General features: G+C 31.5%; 1 protein-coding gene across 7 annotated transcripts in view; it reads left to right on the forward strand.

Annotated features, from left to right (window-relative positions):
• Positions 1-1,546: 1,546 nt before the first annotated feature.
• The window catches only part of LOC124367689 (protein regulator of cytokinesis 1-like), a 49,163-nt gene continuing 34,935 nt past the window's right edge, over positions 1,547-15,774 (forward strand). For 3 of the 7 annotated variants that reach the window (XM_046824718.1, XM_046824713.1, XM_046824714.1), the window contains exons 1-6: positions 1,547-1,734; positions 6,623-6,758; positions 7,031-7,129; positions 8,310-8,456; positions 9,286-9,450; positions 10,765-10,917. In XM_046824718.1, coding sequence (XP_046680674.1) covers positions 1,703-1,734; positions 6,623-6,758; positions 7,031-7,129; positions 8,310-8,456; positions 9,286-9,450; positions 10,765-10,917 — 732 coding nt within the window. In that variant the 5' untranslated portion in view covers positions 1,547-1,702. The remainder of the gene's footprint in view (positions 1,735-6,622; positions 6,759-7,030; positions 7,130-8,309; positions 8,457-9,285; positions 9,451-10,764; positions 10,918-15,774) is intronic. The other 4 variants (XM_046824720.1, XM_046824716.1, XM_046824719.1 and 1 more) reach the window with 2 other exon arrangements.

Here is a 15,774-nt window from a genome sequence, read left to right on the forward strand (position 1 = left end):
TATTAATTTATAGAAAGATGTCACTTCCAAAAATGTTAAATACTTTTTCCATAACATATTGGAAAGTGGGCAAAATTGTATATATGTATTATTAAATTAGGCGTTATAGCAGTTTATGTATTTTCATGTAAATTCACAAAATCTAGAATTCATTAATAATGTACACTCATATAATACAAGACATAGAAATACTTTTGCTGTTCAATAAAGGCTCAGGCTTTCTGAAGAAAAACCATTATATTCTAGTAAGAACTTTTTTCAAGCCTCATCTGCCTGTCTAAAAACAATAATCTGTGCAAACAATTTCAAGGTGAACTCAAGAACTTTTGGGTATAAAAACTGTTTCTACAGTTTGGATTAATTTTTTGCTTGTTGTTTAACCCGATAACTTAACTTAACCTAATATACCCTCACCCTTTCCTAGGGCAGTTTGACCAGCAGAACTCTATATCTGTGCCAAACCCTGTGTAAAGAAGAGTACGAAAGTAAATAAGAAAGAATTGTAGATACGATGATGGCGATTCAGTTTTGAAGTACGTATGATACGAAGATGAAATTATACACGGATATTAGAAAGATCGAAGAACAAAATTTACCCACCCCTGTCATATTAAAAAAATAACTCTCTATAGAGGCATCATTACGTGTGTTGTATAAGAAAATTCAAATTTCAGTGACAGATACAGAATATAATAACAATAATGTATATAGTACTCTACTTGAAAGTTTAGATTATTCCTCAAATCCTACTTTTAATAACAATTACTTTTAGAGCTGTCAGAATATTAAACATGGTGTTAATCTAAATTCTATTACTTCTAAAAGCCAACTTCATTAACTCAAATTCACTTTTCGATTTGGCAATGGGATCTGTGCACGAGTGGACTTCTTCGGCAATATCATCAGCACCACAAGAAGAGCTGCTCTCCGCTAATTGCCCGCGATCACCAGTGTTTCTTTCTCTCAATTCTTCTCTCGGCTCATGTAAATAGGTTTTTATTCCAGTTGTGAATTTATTTTCTTTTTTTATATTTATATTGTATCATTTATTTTAGTTTGTATTGCACCTCATTGTTGTTGTTATAGTTGATCTTTCAGAGTTTATGTAAATCTTTTGCTTGTTAAATATTATTGTTTTCAATTTTTATAATATTATTATCCTAGTTCTATATTGGTTACTGTTGTTTTATAGTTTAGTTTTGTAATTTATTATTGTAATTTCTCTTTCTGTGCAGTGTATTTGGTACTTTCTTTGTTTTGTTGCATTTTGTCATTTGCTTTATATTATTATTGTAAAATGATATTGCCGTAGATATAAATAAAAATAAAATAAATAAATTAGGGAATATTGAACCATTATAATTTTATGCAGTATATTAGAACTTCATGAGTTGTTCCCTATTCCCAATGGTCTCCTTTGCATACATCGGTAAACTGATTATTTTTACTCTTTGGTCTGTAAAGTAATACCTGGCTGGCTCCTTGCGTTCTATTATTTTCTACCAATCAGCGTTCACGCCACTACTGCCTTTCCCCAAATTTCATTTTCAAATCAAACGGTTTTGTTGTGGCGCGGTTAACTGGTTATTTCATGAGTGAGCGTATGCAGTAACTTGATACATTTTAAGTCGATACAAAGACTATTGCTTAGTTTATTAGTGTTTTTATTTAAGATTGACTTGTTTTATATACATTTTTCATAATGAGTGGACGTTTAGAAAATCAAGAACTAAAGTAAGTATAATATTTTTGTAGAATGTCATTTTTGGACTGGTATTGAGGCAGTTCCAGTTTACCAGCTAAGAATGGTGTAGTTCTAAGTTTTAAGAATCAGTGTTAACGTTAGTTTTACGGTCTATTCTTTTGATTTTTAATCAATTATATACGTTATTTGAATACAAAATATTAAGAAATGTAATTGTTTAGACTTTAAAAATAAATGACATGGCATAGTTTAAAAAATAAATTAGGCATGGTTGAAATTGTTGAAGTATAGTAAGGGCCATCATCACAAGGAATCAAGTTATATTTATTGAATAGCAATAATGTTCCAAATGAATTCTAACAAAGTAAAATCATTTGTATAGTACTTGTCAGTAAAAAAGGGATGTACAAGTGTTCATTGCCTCTCAAGACATGGCTTAACAAAGTAACTAAAGGATAGATTTTATGTCATCTTTTTTCTGTGCTAGAAGTTCTGTTTTGGCTTATTTGTAAAGATTTCTAGTTACTTCCAGGTATGTTTTCATTCCAAAATATGTGTTTAGGCTAGGTCTGAGTTTTTTTTTCATGATTAAATACAGAAAAATAAACAGGCTAGTGCAGTTATTTATCGGGCTGCCGTTTTGTACCGATCTACATTAGGCTACATAAAGAAACTGGAGATTTCATGAGCGTTTTATATTTGTTTATAGTAGACAACGTCTAGTCGAATACAATTGTTAGTCTAGCTGTTGGAAAAACTTTATTAACTATCGTTTTATTTAAAAGAAGTTGAACTACATAAAGAGTAAGTAAGTAGTAGTATTTTGATCTTGTTAAGTTCGTTGTAAGAACAAGATTTGGCTCCAAAGTAGTTAAAGGTAATGTATGAACAAACATGAAGGTAATTTTCAGGTGTGAAAACAAGTGCTAATAGAAACATTAAAAAATCATCATTTCACACTTAATATAGATAACATTTAATATGGAGAAATGATTGAAAGTAACTTATGTGGTGAAGATCCACGTTTTATATTTTCTTAAAAATATGGTGTACTGTATTCTTGAGAACCATAGAAATTTGAATCTTTGTTGATGATTTATTTAACTTTTTGACTGATATGTGATGATGTATTGTTTTAAGTGTATTTCCCCAAAACATAATAACAATATTTCGTTGCATGGTAAGTTTTAATATAGTATTATTTATTCCAAAATAAATCTTACTATATAGGGTGAGGCAGACCACCCCGTCCTTGTTTTGTAGCGACTGAACCTAGAAACCTATCTCTTCATTTTATAATGAAGTATTATATTGATGCCTTACGGACATTATTGCCGTAAGGAGCAGGGCCATCACGTGATCTGGGGTTCGACTTTTGCAAGCTCGAGTTAATTTTTTTTCTAAAAGAGCAAGCAGTGCGCAGCACTGCGTAGCGGGCAGGCATCGTTGACAGGATTAACGTATTAGTCAGCATAATTTCAGTAACTTATCACTTACCTTAATGTTCAGGTGGGTACAGTTTTGCAGCCGTAAGATACACGATGGGTAGTTATTATCGTACCATGAAAGATTTTTGACAAATGTATACAAGTACCAAAAGTTAATTATAACATAATTTATTATACGAACATAACATACTTTTTCATTAAATGTGTTTGGTACGATTATTTTATATGAAAGTACGATAATTTCTCGTTGTTGGTATGATAATCGGTTTTTAAAATCTGGCTATACTGAGTTTGAGCAGACGCGGAGTTATAGGAAACTGTCAAAAACGGAGTTTTCAGAGGATTTAAAAAAATCGTAGCTCCTTTGATTTTCGTTGCCGACAAATTTTTTCTTCAATATTGTTTTCAGGAAAAAAAATGAACATACCTTTCCATGGTCACGTTAATGTAAATTGATACCAAAATTTTAAATAAAAAGGTAGGTATCACATTCATTACACCTATCAATAGCACTCTTAAAAATTATTAAAAAGAGAATATTTTCTAAGTTTATTTATGTATGGTTATAGAAGACAACTGAATAGGAGATACTACAATTTGATACCTTATTCATCGATATACTTGTAGGTTTAACGTGTTTTAAATTATTTAGACTTTGGGAGGATAAAATTTCTCATTCTATTTCAAGATTGAAGTTGTTTTTATTGTGAAAAACTAGAGCGTCAATTATCAGATTAATGTATTATCACCGAGTGTTTACATGAAAATAAATACATACTATTAATATAACAGCTATTAAACAAAGTTTTTAAATTAATAACATTTAGTTTTTAAATTTAAAAATAATTTAGCTATAAATTAAAACAGATTAAAAATTTAAATTTGATATCACACAAGGTCATTGATAATAAATAGTAGCATAACCAGCATTGTTTTTCAACAAATTTTGTTTGGAAAATTTCAATAATTACTTATTATAACTTGTATTATATTAATATTACTTATTATAATATTTTCAATTGACTTGTTCATTACATTTTCTAGTACTTTGTTTAGTTTATCTAATCTATATGAGAACAGGTCCATCAAATATTTATTTTCTTTCTGATGCATGTAAACGTCTTTCTATTTGTATACAGGTTTTAAAATTTTCCTTAACTTGAAAACTAGTAACAAATAACAGGGCTGGATTACACAACACCACATATAGTTTAACAGTCTTCGCTGAAGTTGCAATGTAAAATTCAAATCTATAACTTATTCCATTCTTGAGATGTCTTGTGAAAAGATAGATAAATGTACAAACATACAGAAAAGAAATTTACTGAAAAAGTATGCTCAGTCAAGTTCCATGGTTGGATATGCAAATTATGGAACACATTCTTTACTACTTAGAAGTGAAGTTTTGTGTCAAATTAAAAATCTACAGATGTAATCTTTCTAGGACTATCTTGCCACATTCAATACATTCACATTTTAGTACATAAGTAGGTTTCATTGCAGTGTTGAAATAATAAGTTCCAGTGACCTAGGGAGGGTAGGCTACTACAATACAAGAGTGCAATGAAATCAAATATCATCACCAACTTTAAACAAACATTGGCTATCTTCTCTATTACTTTTCGTTTTACTCTAAGAATGAAAAAGTTATGGTTTGAATCTCATAAATTTTATTCTAATGTTTTCTTGTTGCCGTCATGTTTTACCCATAAGACCAATCAATGTAAGAATATTTGCTAATCCCAGGTGATGGACCATCATTGAACTCAGTATTGCTTATTTAGAAATGAAGCTTTATTTGCTTTATGAAGCATAAATAGAATAGAACATTCTATAAAACATTTTGTTTTCGGGATATTGTGTAGAGAAATAGACAGACATACAGAAATGAAATTTGTCCAGCCTCTCTATTGGTAGATTTAAAGTGTTATTTAACCAAAATATAATGAATGTTCGGTACTTTGGGATTATACCGACCACACCCAGACATGAATCGTTATTTCACATTTCGTTTCTACTGATTACTAGATTAGCGTAGAACAATATTTCGTCAATATAAAACAGGAATTGTCTTATCGCAAACACCTCTCCATCCTCAGACAGAGGTCAAAGTCGAGCGTCTAGTAGATAACGTGATTGCAGAGTCTCGCCGCCCGTTCAGCTGGTGCATCGCTTTGTTGTACTTCCGTGTTTTACCTCTACATTTCTCCAAACACAAAAATTCAACAAAAACAAACATTTACCAAACTAAACTTTTTATTAAAAAAACACTCAAAACTTGTTTTTATTCTTGATCACATTCCGCCACCCAAAATGCGAGTGCCTCCGGCCATCAGCGCGGGCTTCGGCAGCACCTTCGGTGCTGCCCCGCGCTGATGTCGACGAAAGAAAAACATCCCTCGAGATAGTACCTATCAGTAAAATATCAAATTCTAGAGGGGGCTAATCAGAAATATAAATTGAATTGTAATGGAAAGGCAATGATGTACCGTGCAAATCACGTGATGCCGCGCGGCCTGCCGTAATCAGGATTCTCGAGAAAGATAAGATAACAGCGACAACAATACCGATCACAATACCTGGAAATGCTTGTAAGTTTGTAATTTTGTAATTGAAGAGTTGTTTTTTCGTTCTATCATGTTTGTTTCTATAAATTTCTATTTTTGTGTTCTTCATACTGGTGTGGTCGGTATAATCCCAAAGTACCGAATGTTCTAAAATATAGTTTTATCAGTCAGTCTAGTCAACTTTGTCTTGTCAGCTGGGGTTATTTGTTGTAATGATAATAAACAGTGTGAAACTGCCCGTAGATTCCTACAGCGGCCTATGAGGGTAGTAATGTAATATAGTAGACCGTATATAGAATAGGTGTATTGACAGTTTTAACAAAATTTGTTTGTACATTTTTGAGGTAAGGGAACATCTTTAGGGTTTCTCAGAACTTTTCTTCTTAAATCAATATAGTACCGCAAATAGCCGCTCCAAATGGCGATTGTTATCATAAAAGTAGACTTTGCTAATTTAAAATCTACATTTGTAGTATTTATCTTCACATTCTTAAATTAATATATAATATATATTAATTAATAAAACACACACACACACACACACACACACACACACACACACACACACACACACACACACACATATATATATATATATTTGTTATATATGGGTTAAGTTAAAAAAAATTGTAGATTAATTTTTAAATAATATCAAAACTCAGTAAGAATGTACTTTTATATGAAACTGAATCCATTTACTGAATCTGAGTTTGTATATTGCCTGCACTCCTTGATTGTATTAGGTAATTTACATGGTTTTTATTTCTTTATTCAACAAATTAGATTTTCTAATTTTTTTAGTTATTATTTCTAATCTACACCATAATTCAATGGAATGTTTTGAGCAAAATGCTATAAAAGATTTGTTGAAATTTACAAAACATTTAATATTTTTGTTACAGACTTATTACCTCTCATTTACATGATATAACTGAAGAAAGCATCAAAGAACTCCAGACAAATTGGATTTCCATTTATGGATCAACAGATACAGACGCTATTAAAGAAAGGTTGAAGACAGTGCAGGATGATCTGAAGGTATTTAAATTCTACTGTAAGTTGGTGGAATGAAATTTATGTATAATTTACAAGTTGTCATTGTATCGCAAAACATAGATAAAATACATATTTTTTTTATCATACTTAATCAATACTGCATTTACCTCTTCGGGCGATCCAATGTTCTGCTTGAAGAACAAACTGAATCCTTGTCTGCCAACCCTTTTTAGTCGAAGGCAAGGATATCATTGTGTCAGCTTATTAAAAATATGTGTTATAAAGGTGTGTATAAAATGTTATTTGTTGTTTAGAAATTCTGGGAGGACCAAATTGAGGATGCGGTGAACACAATGAATCATCTGGTAGTGAGAGTCGAAAGTTTGGCCAAGGAGGCATTCAATTTGGAGAAGGTAAGGTGATTTACAGTACAGTATACTTAGATTTAGAACTTGCTAAAATCCACTTGAATAATGTACCTGTTTTTGGCAAGCAATCGTCCCTGAAAGATTGTAGACTTTTACCATTAAACACATCCATTGTAATTAAAATATGATGATTTTAATATAACCCCATATATTTCAGTGTCAACTGAAATGCACTATCTTAAAAGTAAATAATATAAGAACTTAGTTTCTTTATCTTGTGAAGATTAGATATAAAAAAGATTTCTCTTATAAAAAAAGTTGAAAGACATTTATAAGGATCTTACTGTGGGAAATTATGGGATATTTACTATTGTAATTTAGCATATTTGTTTTTGTGTAATTTTTGGGTCACTTTTTTACACATGAGCATACATATCCACTGGAAATTGCCAGATTTTTACAATATTATAGGCAGAAATTTCATTTTTCTCTAAAGTAAGCTAGTCAACTATCCCTCCACATGACCTTAAACCAGATTAGCCTTTGACTGGCACACAGGGTGTGCAGTTCCTTCCTAACCCAACCACTACCCTATTTTGAGCAATTTGCGAACGTGGATGCTGTCCTGTTTTGACCATTACAATATTTGATCATGTGCATACTGTCAGGTTATTTCATGTTTAATTAAATGCTATTCGGGGTATGGTGTGGTGAAGAAATCTGCATCAAGTGTATCTTATTATAAACATGTTCAGTTTGTTTCAAGATAGTTGATATATCTTTTTTTAAACTTAATGAGTGGTTACTTTAGAAAACCTTGAAAGTCTGATGAACATTCAAGTATAAAATAGATCTTTTTTTGTTCTTTTATGAAAACAGTCCATGTCTGTAATTGTATTTAATTTCACCAATGTTAATTTAATGGTATAATGAGTTATTAGAGTATTGATGTTATTATTTTAACACTGGTAAGTTTCTTAGTAATGTATGGGCATGGCCAATTTCAGTTAATGCTAAAAATGGAATCTCTAGAAGTAATGATTAGTTTTTTTATCAATAAGTTTTTATATCATAATGTTTCCTTCTGTTTTTTTTTAAATGTGTTTTTGTGTATATAAAGAGTTAAAGACTATTTGATAGTCTTTATTAATGCAAGAAATATCTGGAGGTAATTTAATCTGAACTGATTGTATTAATCCGATAAACTTGATTTTGGTTGTTTCAGGTACTGGGATTACCAAGTAATTCCACCTCTCAAAGTCTATCAGATGCTCCGTTAGTAAAGCTAGAAGACAAACTGAAAAAACTGGTCAGTTCTTACAATGAAATCAAGAAGGAACGTATGAGAGAATATTTAGAACTGAAGGACCAAGTAAGTGGAACAAAATAAAATTTAAGTACTTTTACAAAGAAAAATAACTGGACACAATATACCAGTTTCCAAATGTATTTGCTAATGCACAGTTTCCAAAAGTCACAAAGTTTCCTTTACCTGTTTACAAACCCATTATGGTTGTAGCTCCTGTAAGAATTCATAAATAAAAAAAAATACTACAAAGTTTAGATCCTTTAATTTATGTCTATCCTTGAATTTAAACAACAATTCTTAAACACTGTAAAACATGTTTTTAACCCTAAGTAGTAAGTGATTTTAAACATTTTAATTCACAAGTCGAACTTTAATCTATTCAAAGTGAATTATGTGTCATGGTGCCATTCAAATTTGCATTGTCAATTTTTCAATTTTAATTTTTAAGATTAAATATAGAACCTCTAAATAAGATTTTTAACAAGCATTCTGTTTGGTTAAATATTTCAAAGCTATAGAGTGTTGTTTCCACTATTGTAAGAGAATTAAAGTGTGATTATGATTTCTTAAATTACAATGGTCAATTACAATGGTTAAAAAATCATTCTATATGTACAATTTTTAATGAAATATCTATAAAGTTATAAAAATTAAAATATATTTCAATAATATTATTTTTATGCTTATTAAAAATGGAAATGTGCAGTATAAAATGTGAATTACTCAATTTTGCTGTTTTGATTCTTATTTTACATTAGTAAAGCAATCTTGTAATATTTCCTTTTCAAATAAATTATTATGAAATTAAACCAGCCAGTCATTTTTTTCCCAGTTTCACTATCATTAAAGTGGTTGTTAAATATCTTATAAGCTGTCACTTTTTCTGTTGTAGGAAAATGAATTGTGTGAAATTCTGGGTGAGACACCACAGTTGTTAGACTACAATAGCCCGTCAGACCAAACATTCTCGGAGAACAAGAGTCCGAGATCTTATATTCCGAATGGAGAGGACGTAGCCGCAGCTGTCACCCGTATTGAGACCCTGAGGAGCCGTCAGGTACTGGCTACATTCATACAACACGAATTTTGTATTAATTCCAAATTGTTGAGTTTTGGGAATTAAGTACAGAAATATGATTATTATGTAGAGCACAGTTGTCTATGCATTCAGAAAAGGTTACTGTGAATAAAAATTTTAAAATAATTCTATATGCATAAAAAAAGGATTTATTATTAATTTTATTATATTTCTCTATTGAAATATATAACTATATACACCCTATTTGTTTTATTGTTGGTTATGGTTTACTGCTATCACAGTGATAACTCACATATCAATCATGTCTTGGTTTATTTTACAGTAATACAGATTTTTGGTTAAATTTGCTTTACAAATATGCCTCTTTAAATCTCCCATGGTTCACTATATATAACTGCTTATGGCTCAACCAGTTTGTAAGATTTACAGGATTATCTTTTAATATCCAAAAAATATTATATTTAGAAGTAAATGCTCTATTGTACATCACTTTACTCAGAGTATTTCATACAGTTTATATATGGTGTTAAACATTTTGTTGCCAAAATTGTTATTCAGTGGAATGAAGAAATTAATACATACTTTCGACCATTACTGTACTTAGCACATTCAGTGAAGTGTGGACACTTCTGTAGTCAGTTATTTATAACAATGTAGAATAGCTGATCCGTTGGCATTAAAGTACTTTGCTGCCAAAGCAATACCAATGGATCATTGGAGGATTAATATTATTCTAGATTTTTAATGGAGGACTTTTTTTTAAACAAATTATGAATCAAAATAGCTTACTGAAATCATTTTTAATTGATCAGGAAAATATGAAATTAATTTTTAAATAGTCACAGGGTTCTTTGTTTATAGGTTTTTATTGACAATGGAAGGTTTGAAAGGATAACAGGAATTGGAATTTGTCCTCTTATCAGGTGGGGGAAGGGGGAAGAGGTAATAACACGTACAAAAATAAAGGACAGAAAGAAGAAAAGAAGGGGGGAAAGGGTTTAAACATACCTGAAAGCTGTTTGGAGCCCAGTCCTGGCTGTGTTGAAGCCAAGTCATGAGTACGGGAATTCAAGAGCACAATCACATGTCACTCCAGCAAAGACAAAACTGGGATAATAGCAAGAACAAGGATACTTTTGTATGTATTAATATCCCTCCACCTGACGAAGAGGATAGATTGCAATCCTCAAAATGTTTTGTTATACCTTTTGTAACATATAGCAATGGCAAATGTCCGAAATCCTGTTATCCATTCAGTCATGGAGTATTGTGACAAAAGTACAGGTTGAATTTAAAAAAATAGTCAAATTATTCATTACTTTATCTTTCCAGGTTGAATTGGAGAATGAGTTCGACAAGTTAAAGTGTGAACTTAAAACAATATTGGAAGAATGTGAGATAAGGCCATTTAACAAGGTTGAGAATGCAGCGTTCGGATATGATGTAGTGTTTCCCTGCACTAAGATGAACCTGGAAATGTTGGTGGTAAGTCTTTTATCTTGTAAGCCATTGATGTTCTTTAATAGTTGAATCATATTCAGGTTTAGTGCTAGAATTAGGATGAAATTAGATTTAGAAAATTCGTCCCTATTTTGTTTCTTTAATGCTTCATTAATTTTAAAATCTTGTAGTACATATAGCAAAAAAAATTCAGACTCACAATTAAAACTATATGTTTTTGGTTCATTAGGAATTGTCACATATTTGTTATTTCAGTGTACATTTGGTTCCACATAAAGGTATTCTGTTTGGACTATTACATTTGTGCACTTAAAAGTATGCTCTGATGAAGGAAACTCTTAAGATAGTGATTAATTGACAGTGTGTGAAACAGTTGCTTGATAGAATGTTTCTGGAATAGAATCTAAATATTAGTACATTAGTAGTGGCAACTGGAAGCATTCACGTGATAGTGGTTAAGTATTTTAAAGGTATATAGGTAGTTTATAAATGTAGTTTATGAGGGAAAAGTCAAGGATTTTGTACTTAGAAACAATTAGACTGTGAGTTTCTGTTCTACAATATCCTTTATGTTCAAGAAATAAGATACTAGGAACTTTTTCCTGGTTTTATAAACAGTAAGAAAGTTCGACCATCTGGTTCTTCCGCAACTCCACAGAATTTGCACTCATCAGTCTAGTTTAAACACATCTTTATCAATGTTTCTGAAGAGGGCCATATCCTGTTAGGGTTCCAAGTATAAACAGTATCGAGATTGAACTTAGTCCATCCTTTAGCATAAGGAGAAGTACACATTTTTTGTATTACCTGAGTCCTGAGGTCTTTCTCCATGTCTCAGATCTGACCATCTTTTCATAGGCTTTTGCGTGAGCTTCATTGTAGGAAGAGGCTACTCCACAACCTGGCTCTGGCCCTACCTAAAGGCTTCCAGAGCCTATCTGGGCCAAGACGTCCTCTTTTTCATGAACCAGCTTCCAACCAAGGACAATCTTGTTCCTCTTTGCCAGTTGCATTAGGGCACTCCTGAATTGTCGCTACCATTAATAGTAATTAGTATATAGAAATTTAAACATTTGTAAATATGAGTATTATTTAACTTATTCAAGTTATAAATAAAAGCATAATTCAATGTTCAAAACATGTCATTGGTGTTGGATCATTTGAAAGGATAACAGGATTTCTGATCTTGGCCATCATTATGTATTACAAAAATAGAACACTTGGTTTCAAGGATTGGAACTTATCTTTTTCTTCCAAGTGCCTAAAAAACTTAAGATATAACTTTTAGCAAGCGAAATCTAAATAATATGCTGATAAACTCATCAAACTTGACTTGGAAACAAGTTGTATGTCTCAAATTTTGAACGGAATTTGACAATAGACAAACTTCTTTATTTCATATATTCTTTAAGAACAAAACGTAATTGCGTCATTGCATTTTATGTAAATAGGTAAAACCAAGTCTATTTGAGTCTTGATTACATAAAATATTCATACAGCTATAGAATCATAACCACACAAGTATTGTTAAAAGAGGCTGATGAAATCAACAGAAGAATATTTACATACTAACTCAGTTAGTAGTATCAGGTAAGGTGGTGAATCATAAGGTTATACATAGTGACACTCCTGGTGTTGTGCTGGTGTACATCTGCGATCCTTGGTAAGTTCTTCCCATCGACATACATGTCCACTTCCTGGATGTAAAGTCAAACAACAGTTAGGATCCTGAGGGATTTGAATGACAACTCTCTATATTCTGGACCTCAGCTATGTTTCTGACCACTTTCTTCTGCAGTACAAGAATTCTCTGTAGATTGATGTACCACCCCCAATCTGTTATAGGCTTTTTTTTTTTTTAAAAAAAAAAGGCTGATGTATCCCTGAGTTTTCTTTGTTTTTAGGCTTTCTGTATATATTTAATAAACAATTTAACACAACATTCCATCTTAACTATACATACTTTCCAATACCACCTTCATATTTAAGTAATTCGCATAATATTAACATTGGTGAAAATCTGTTTTATTCTTAACTTTTGAAAATTCATAACTTTGCTCAGAGTCAAATATCAAAATTCAAATTTATACACTACTTTAGCACTATATATATGTACATGCTGTGCAAAAATCAGATTTTTATATCATGTCCCACCAGAGATATAGAGCTTTAAACTTTCAAAAATTTATAAACAATTAAGGAAACATGTTTTAAGGCTAAAATTTTATTTGATATTAGTAAGTTATGCTATCTAACTGAAAAAAAAATTTGAACTGTGATAAATCATCCCATCTTTGTTTTTTAAGCTTCCAAACAATTGAGACAGAAGTCAGGTGGTCACAATTCAGGGGGAGCTGAGTTCGAGGAAGACCATACAGTACGGTGTAATTCAAGGAAGTACTTTAGGTCCTATATTATTCTTGATATATATGAACAATTTAGGTAAAATAAATATGGCAAATGGTAAAATATTTTTATACGCGGATGACACAGCTCTGTGTTTCGAGGGGTCCAGCTGGCCAGAGGTGTATGGGGCGGCTGAGCGTGGTCTAAACACTGTAAAGCGCTGGTTTGACCAAAATGGACTCACTATCAACGTCAAAAAAACAAAGTGCATGGCAGTGGCACTTCGGACGGGTCATGATCCGGACAATTTACACCTGAGGCTTCACACTTGTGGCGGAGTGGCTGGCTGTATGTCATGTGAATGTGTAGAGCGTGTACCTGAGTACAAGTATTTAGGAGTATTTTTTGATAATCGGTTGAAATGGACAGCTCATATCCAATATATAAGAAGTAAGTTGAGGAAATACATTTTTATTTTTAAAAAACTTTGTAATATATTAACATTTGATTTACTAAAAATGGTTTATTACGCATTCGTACAGTCTATTCTGCAGTACGGAATTATTGCTTGGGGTGGGACATTTAAGAGCTCGCTGTTACCATTAGAAATCGTCCAAAAAGCAATTATTAAAGCTGCCTTGAAAAAAAATCGTCTTTATCCTTCAGATTTGTTATTTGATGAATTTAAGGTTTTTAACGTTAGACATTTATATGTTAGAAATATTATAATGTACATGTTTAAAAACCACAGTAATATTTTTAATCAAGTAAGCCATAGCTACTCGACCAGATTGGCAGTGTCCTCTGGGATTATTGCCCCAAAATTAGAGAAGTCCATCAATTGCACAAATTCACACTACATTGCAAATATAATTTTTCCTAAATTACCAGATTGTCTTAAGTTACCAAGTGTTTACAAATCCGTCACTTATAAAAAGAAAGTAACCTCATGGCTACTAAACATAGATAAAGTTGAGTTAGAATATTTTATAACTTCTTTGTATGCACATTAGCATAATTGTTGAACCTATGTTCGTTCATCGGTAGCATTGACAGTGGGTTGGTGTCATGATGTTGTAACTGTGTAGGATTGAGTGTTGATAGAGTGTCTTTTGATGGTGGTAAATGTAGGGACAGGAAGGGGGAGATAAAAGTAAAGGGGAGCAGGGGGGGAGGGAGAGAGAGAGAGAGAGAGAGATTATGATGGTTATGTGTGGCGTGAGTGTATAAGTTTGTGAGAGGTTCCAAGCCTCCTAATTAACCGATATCTCGTATTTTGGATAAATTCAGTTTATATTCTTGTTATCATTTATTAATCATCCATTATCACATTATCATTTCTGCGGTTGTTATCTGGTTGTAATCTTATTGTCAAACACTTGCTTTGTTGTAGCTATGAAGTATTTGTTTTTTCTTATATATACGAGCATACAAAAGTTGCATTTCATGTTGTCATTACGTTGTTTTTCCACACGAAGATTTACATTACTTTTTATGTTGATGAGTACATATTCATGCTGCTGATCGCGTCTCGATCTCCACACACAGGCTATGCCCATGTGGAGATCATTTCCTGTTTTTGCATGTATGTTGAGATCTTTGTAACTATGAGAGAGGAAATAAATAAATATTCATTCATTCAAATTGAAAGTGAAATTTGCCAATTTTCAATACCTAACTTTGGGGACGATTTTGGGAGTTAAAATTTGCTTTTAGTGCTTTGAAGAAGATAACAAGTATTGTAGAAGAGGATCTTTCTGAAAAAAGAATGGTGTTGGTTTGGAAGCTCTAGCATAATCCAATTCAGTGATAATCAATTTAACGCTAATGTCTACAAAGCAAAAAATCTCAAGATTCTCATAAACAAAAATGGCCACCATGCATAAACGGTAAAAGATAAAATTATTTAAGTCATTTTTGAACCCCTTATGAGTATAGTAAAAACATAAAAAAATGAAAATATTTAAAAATAGTCAAGCAACCCTCATTGGCCCACTTCATATGGATTGACCCAATATCTTGGTATCCTCTTGAGGTTCATGAGTTTGTCAAGTAATAAATCATTATTTTAGCAAAGAAACATACTATTTTTACTTATTTTTTTATGTTCAAAAACCAAGATGATATTGATTGAAGTTTTTCGTGTATTACACTGAAATGTTGTGCTGTGTGCTAAATCAGTCAATGAACGTCATTAATCATGACACTAGTATAGGTATTCACTACTAAATGTAACAGTAACATTATAGACATCCCAGAACTTAATTTTCTAATTTGTATAAAAAATATTTCAGAACATCACTTTTGGTGTACACAAATATTAATCCCTTTTAACCTATACAAAGGTTACAATTTTGTTGTAGTTTATCTTCAGAATGTGATTTTCATGTGAACATAGTGCAAAAAACAAAGCTGTATTGTTTTGCATTTGGAACAGCTAACTTCAATATCATCCAATCAAATTATGTTGTCAGAACCACCATTTTATGTAAGAATTAAAATATTTTGTTTTTTACCACAATGTTTCAAAAATTT

The sequence above is a fragment of the Homalodisca vitripennis genome, chromosome 8 (assembly GCF_021130785.1).
Source record: "Homalodisca vitripennis isolate AUS2020 chromosome 8, UT_GWSS_2.1, whole genome shotgun sequence".
Classification (NCBI taxonomy): Eukaryota; Metazoa; Arthropoda; class Insecta; order Hemiptera; family Cicadellidae; genus Homalodisca; species Homalodisca vitripennis.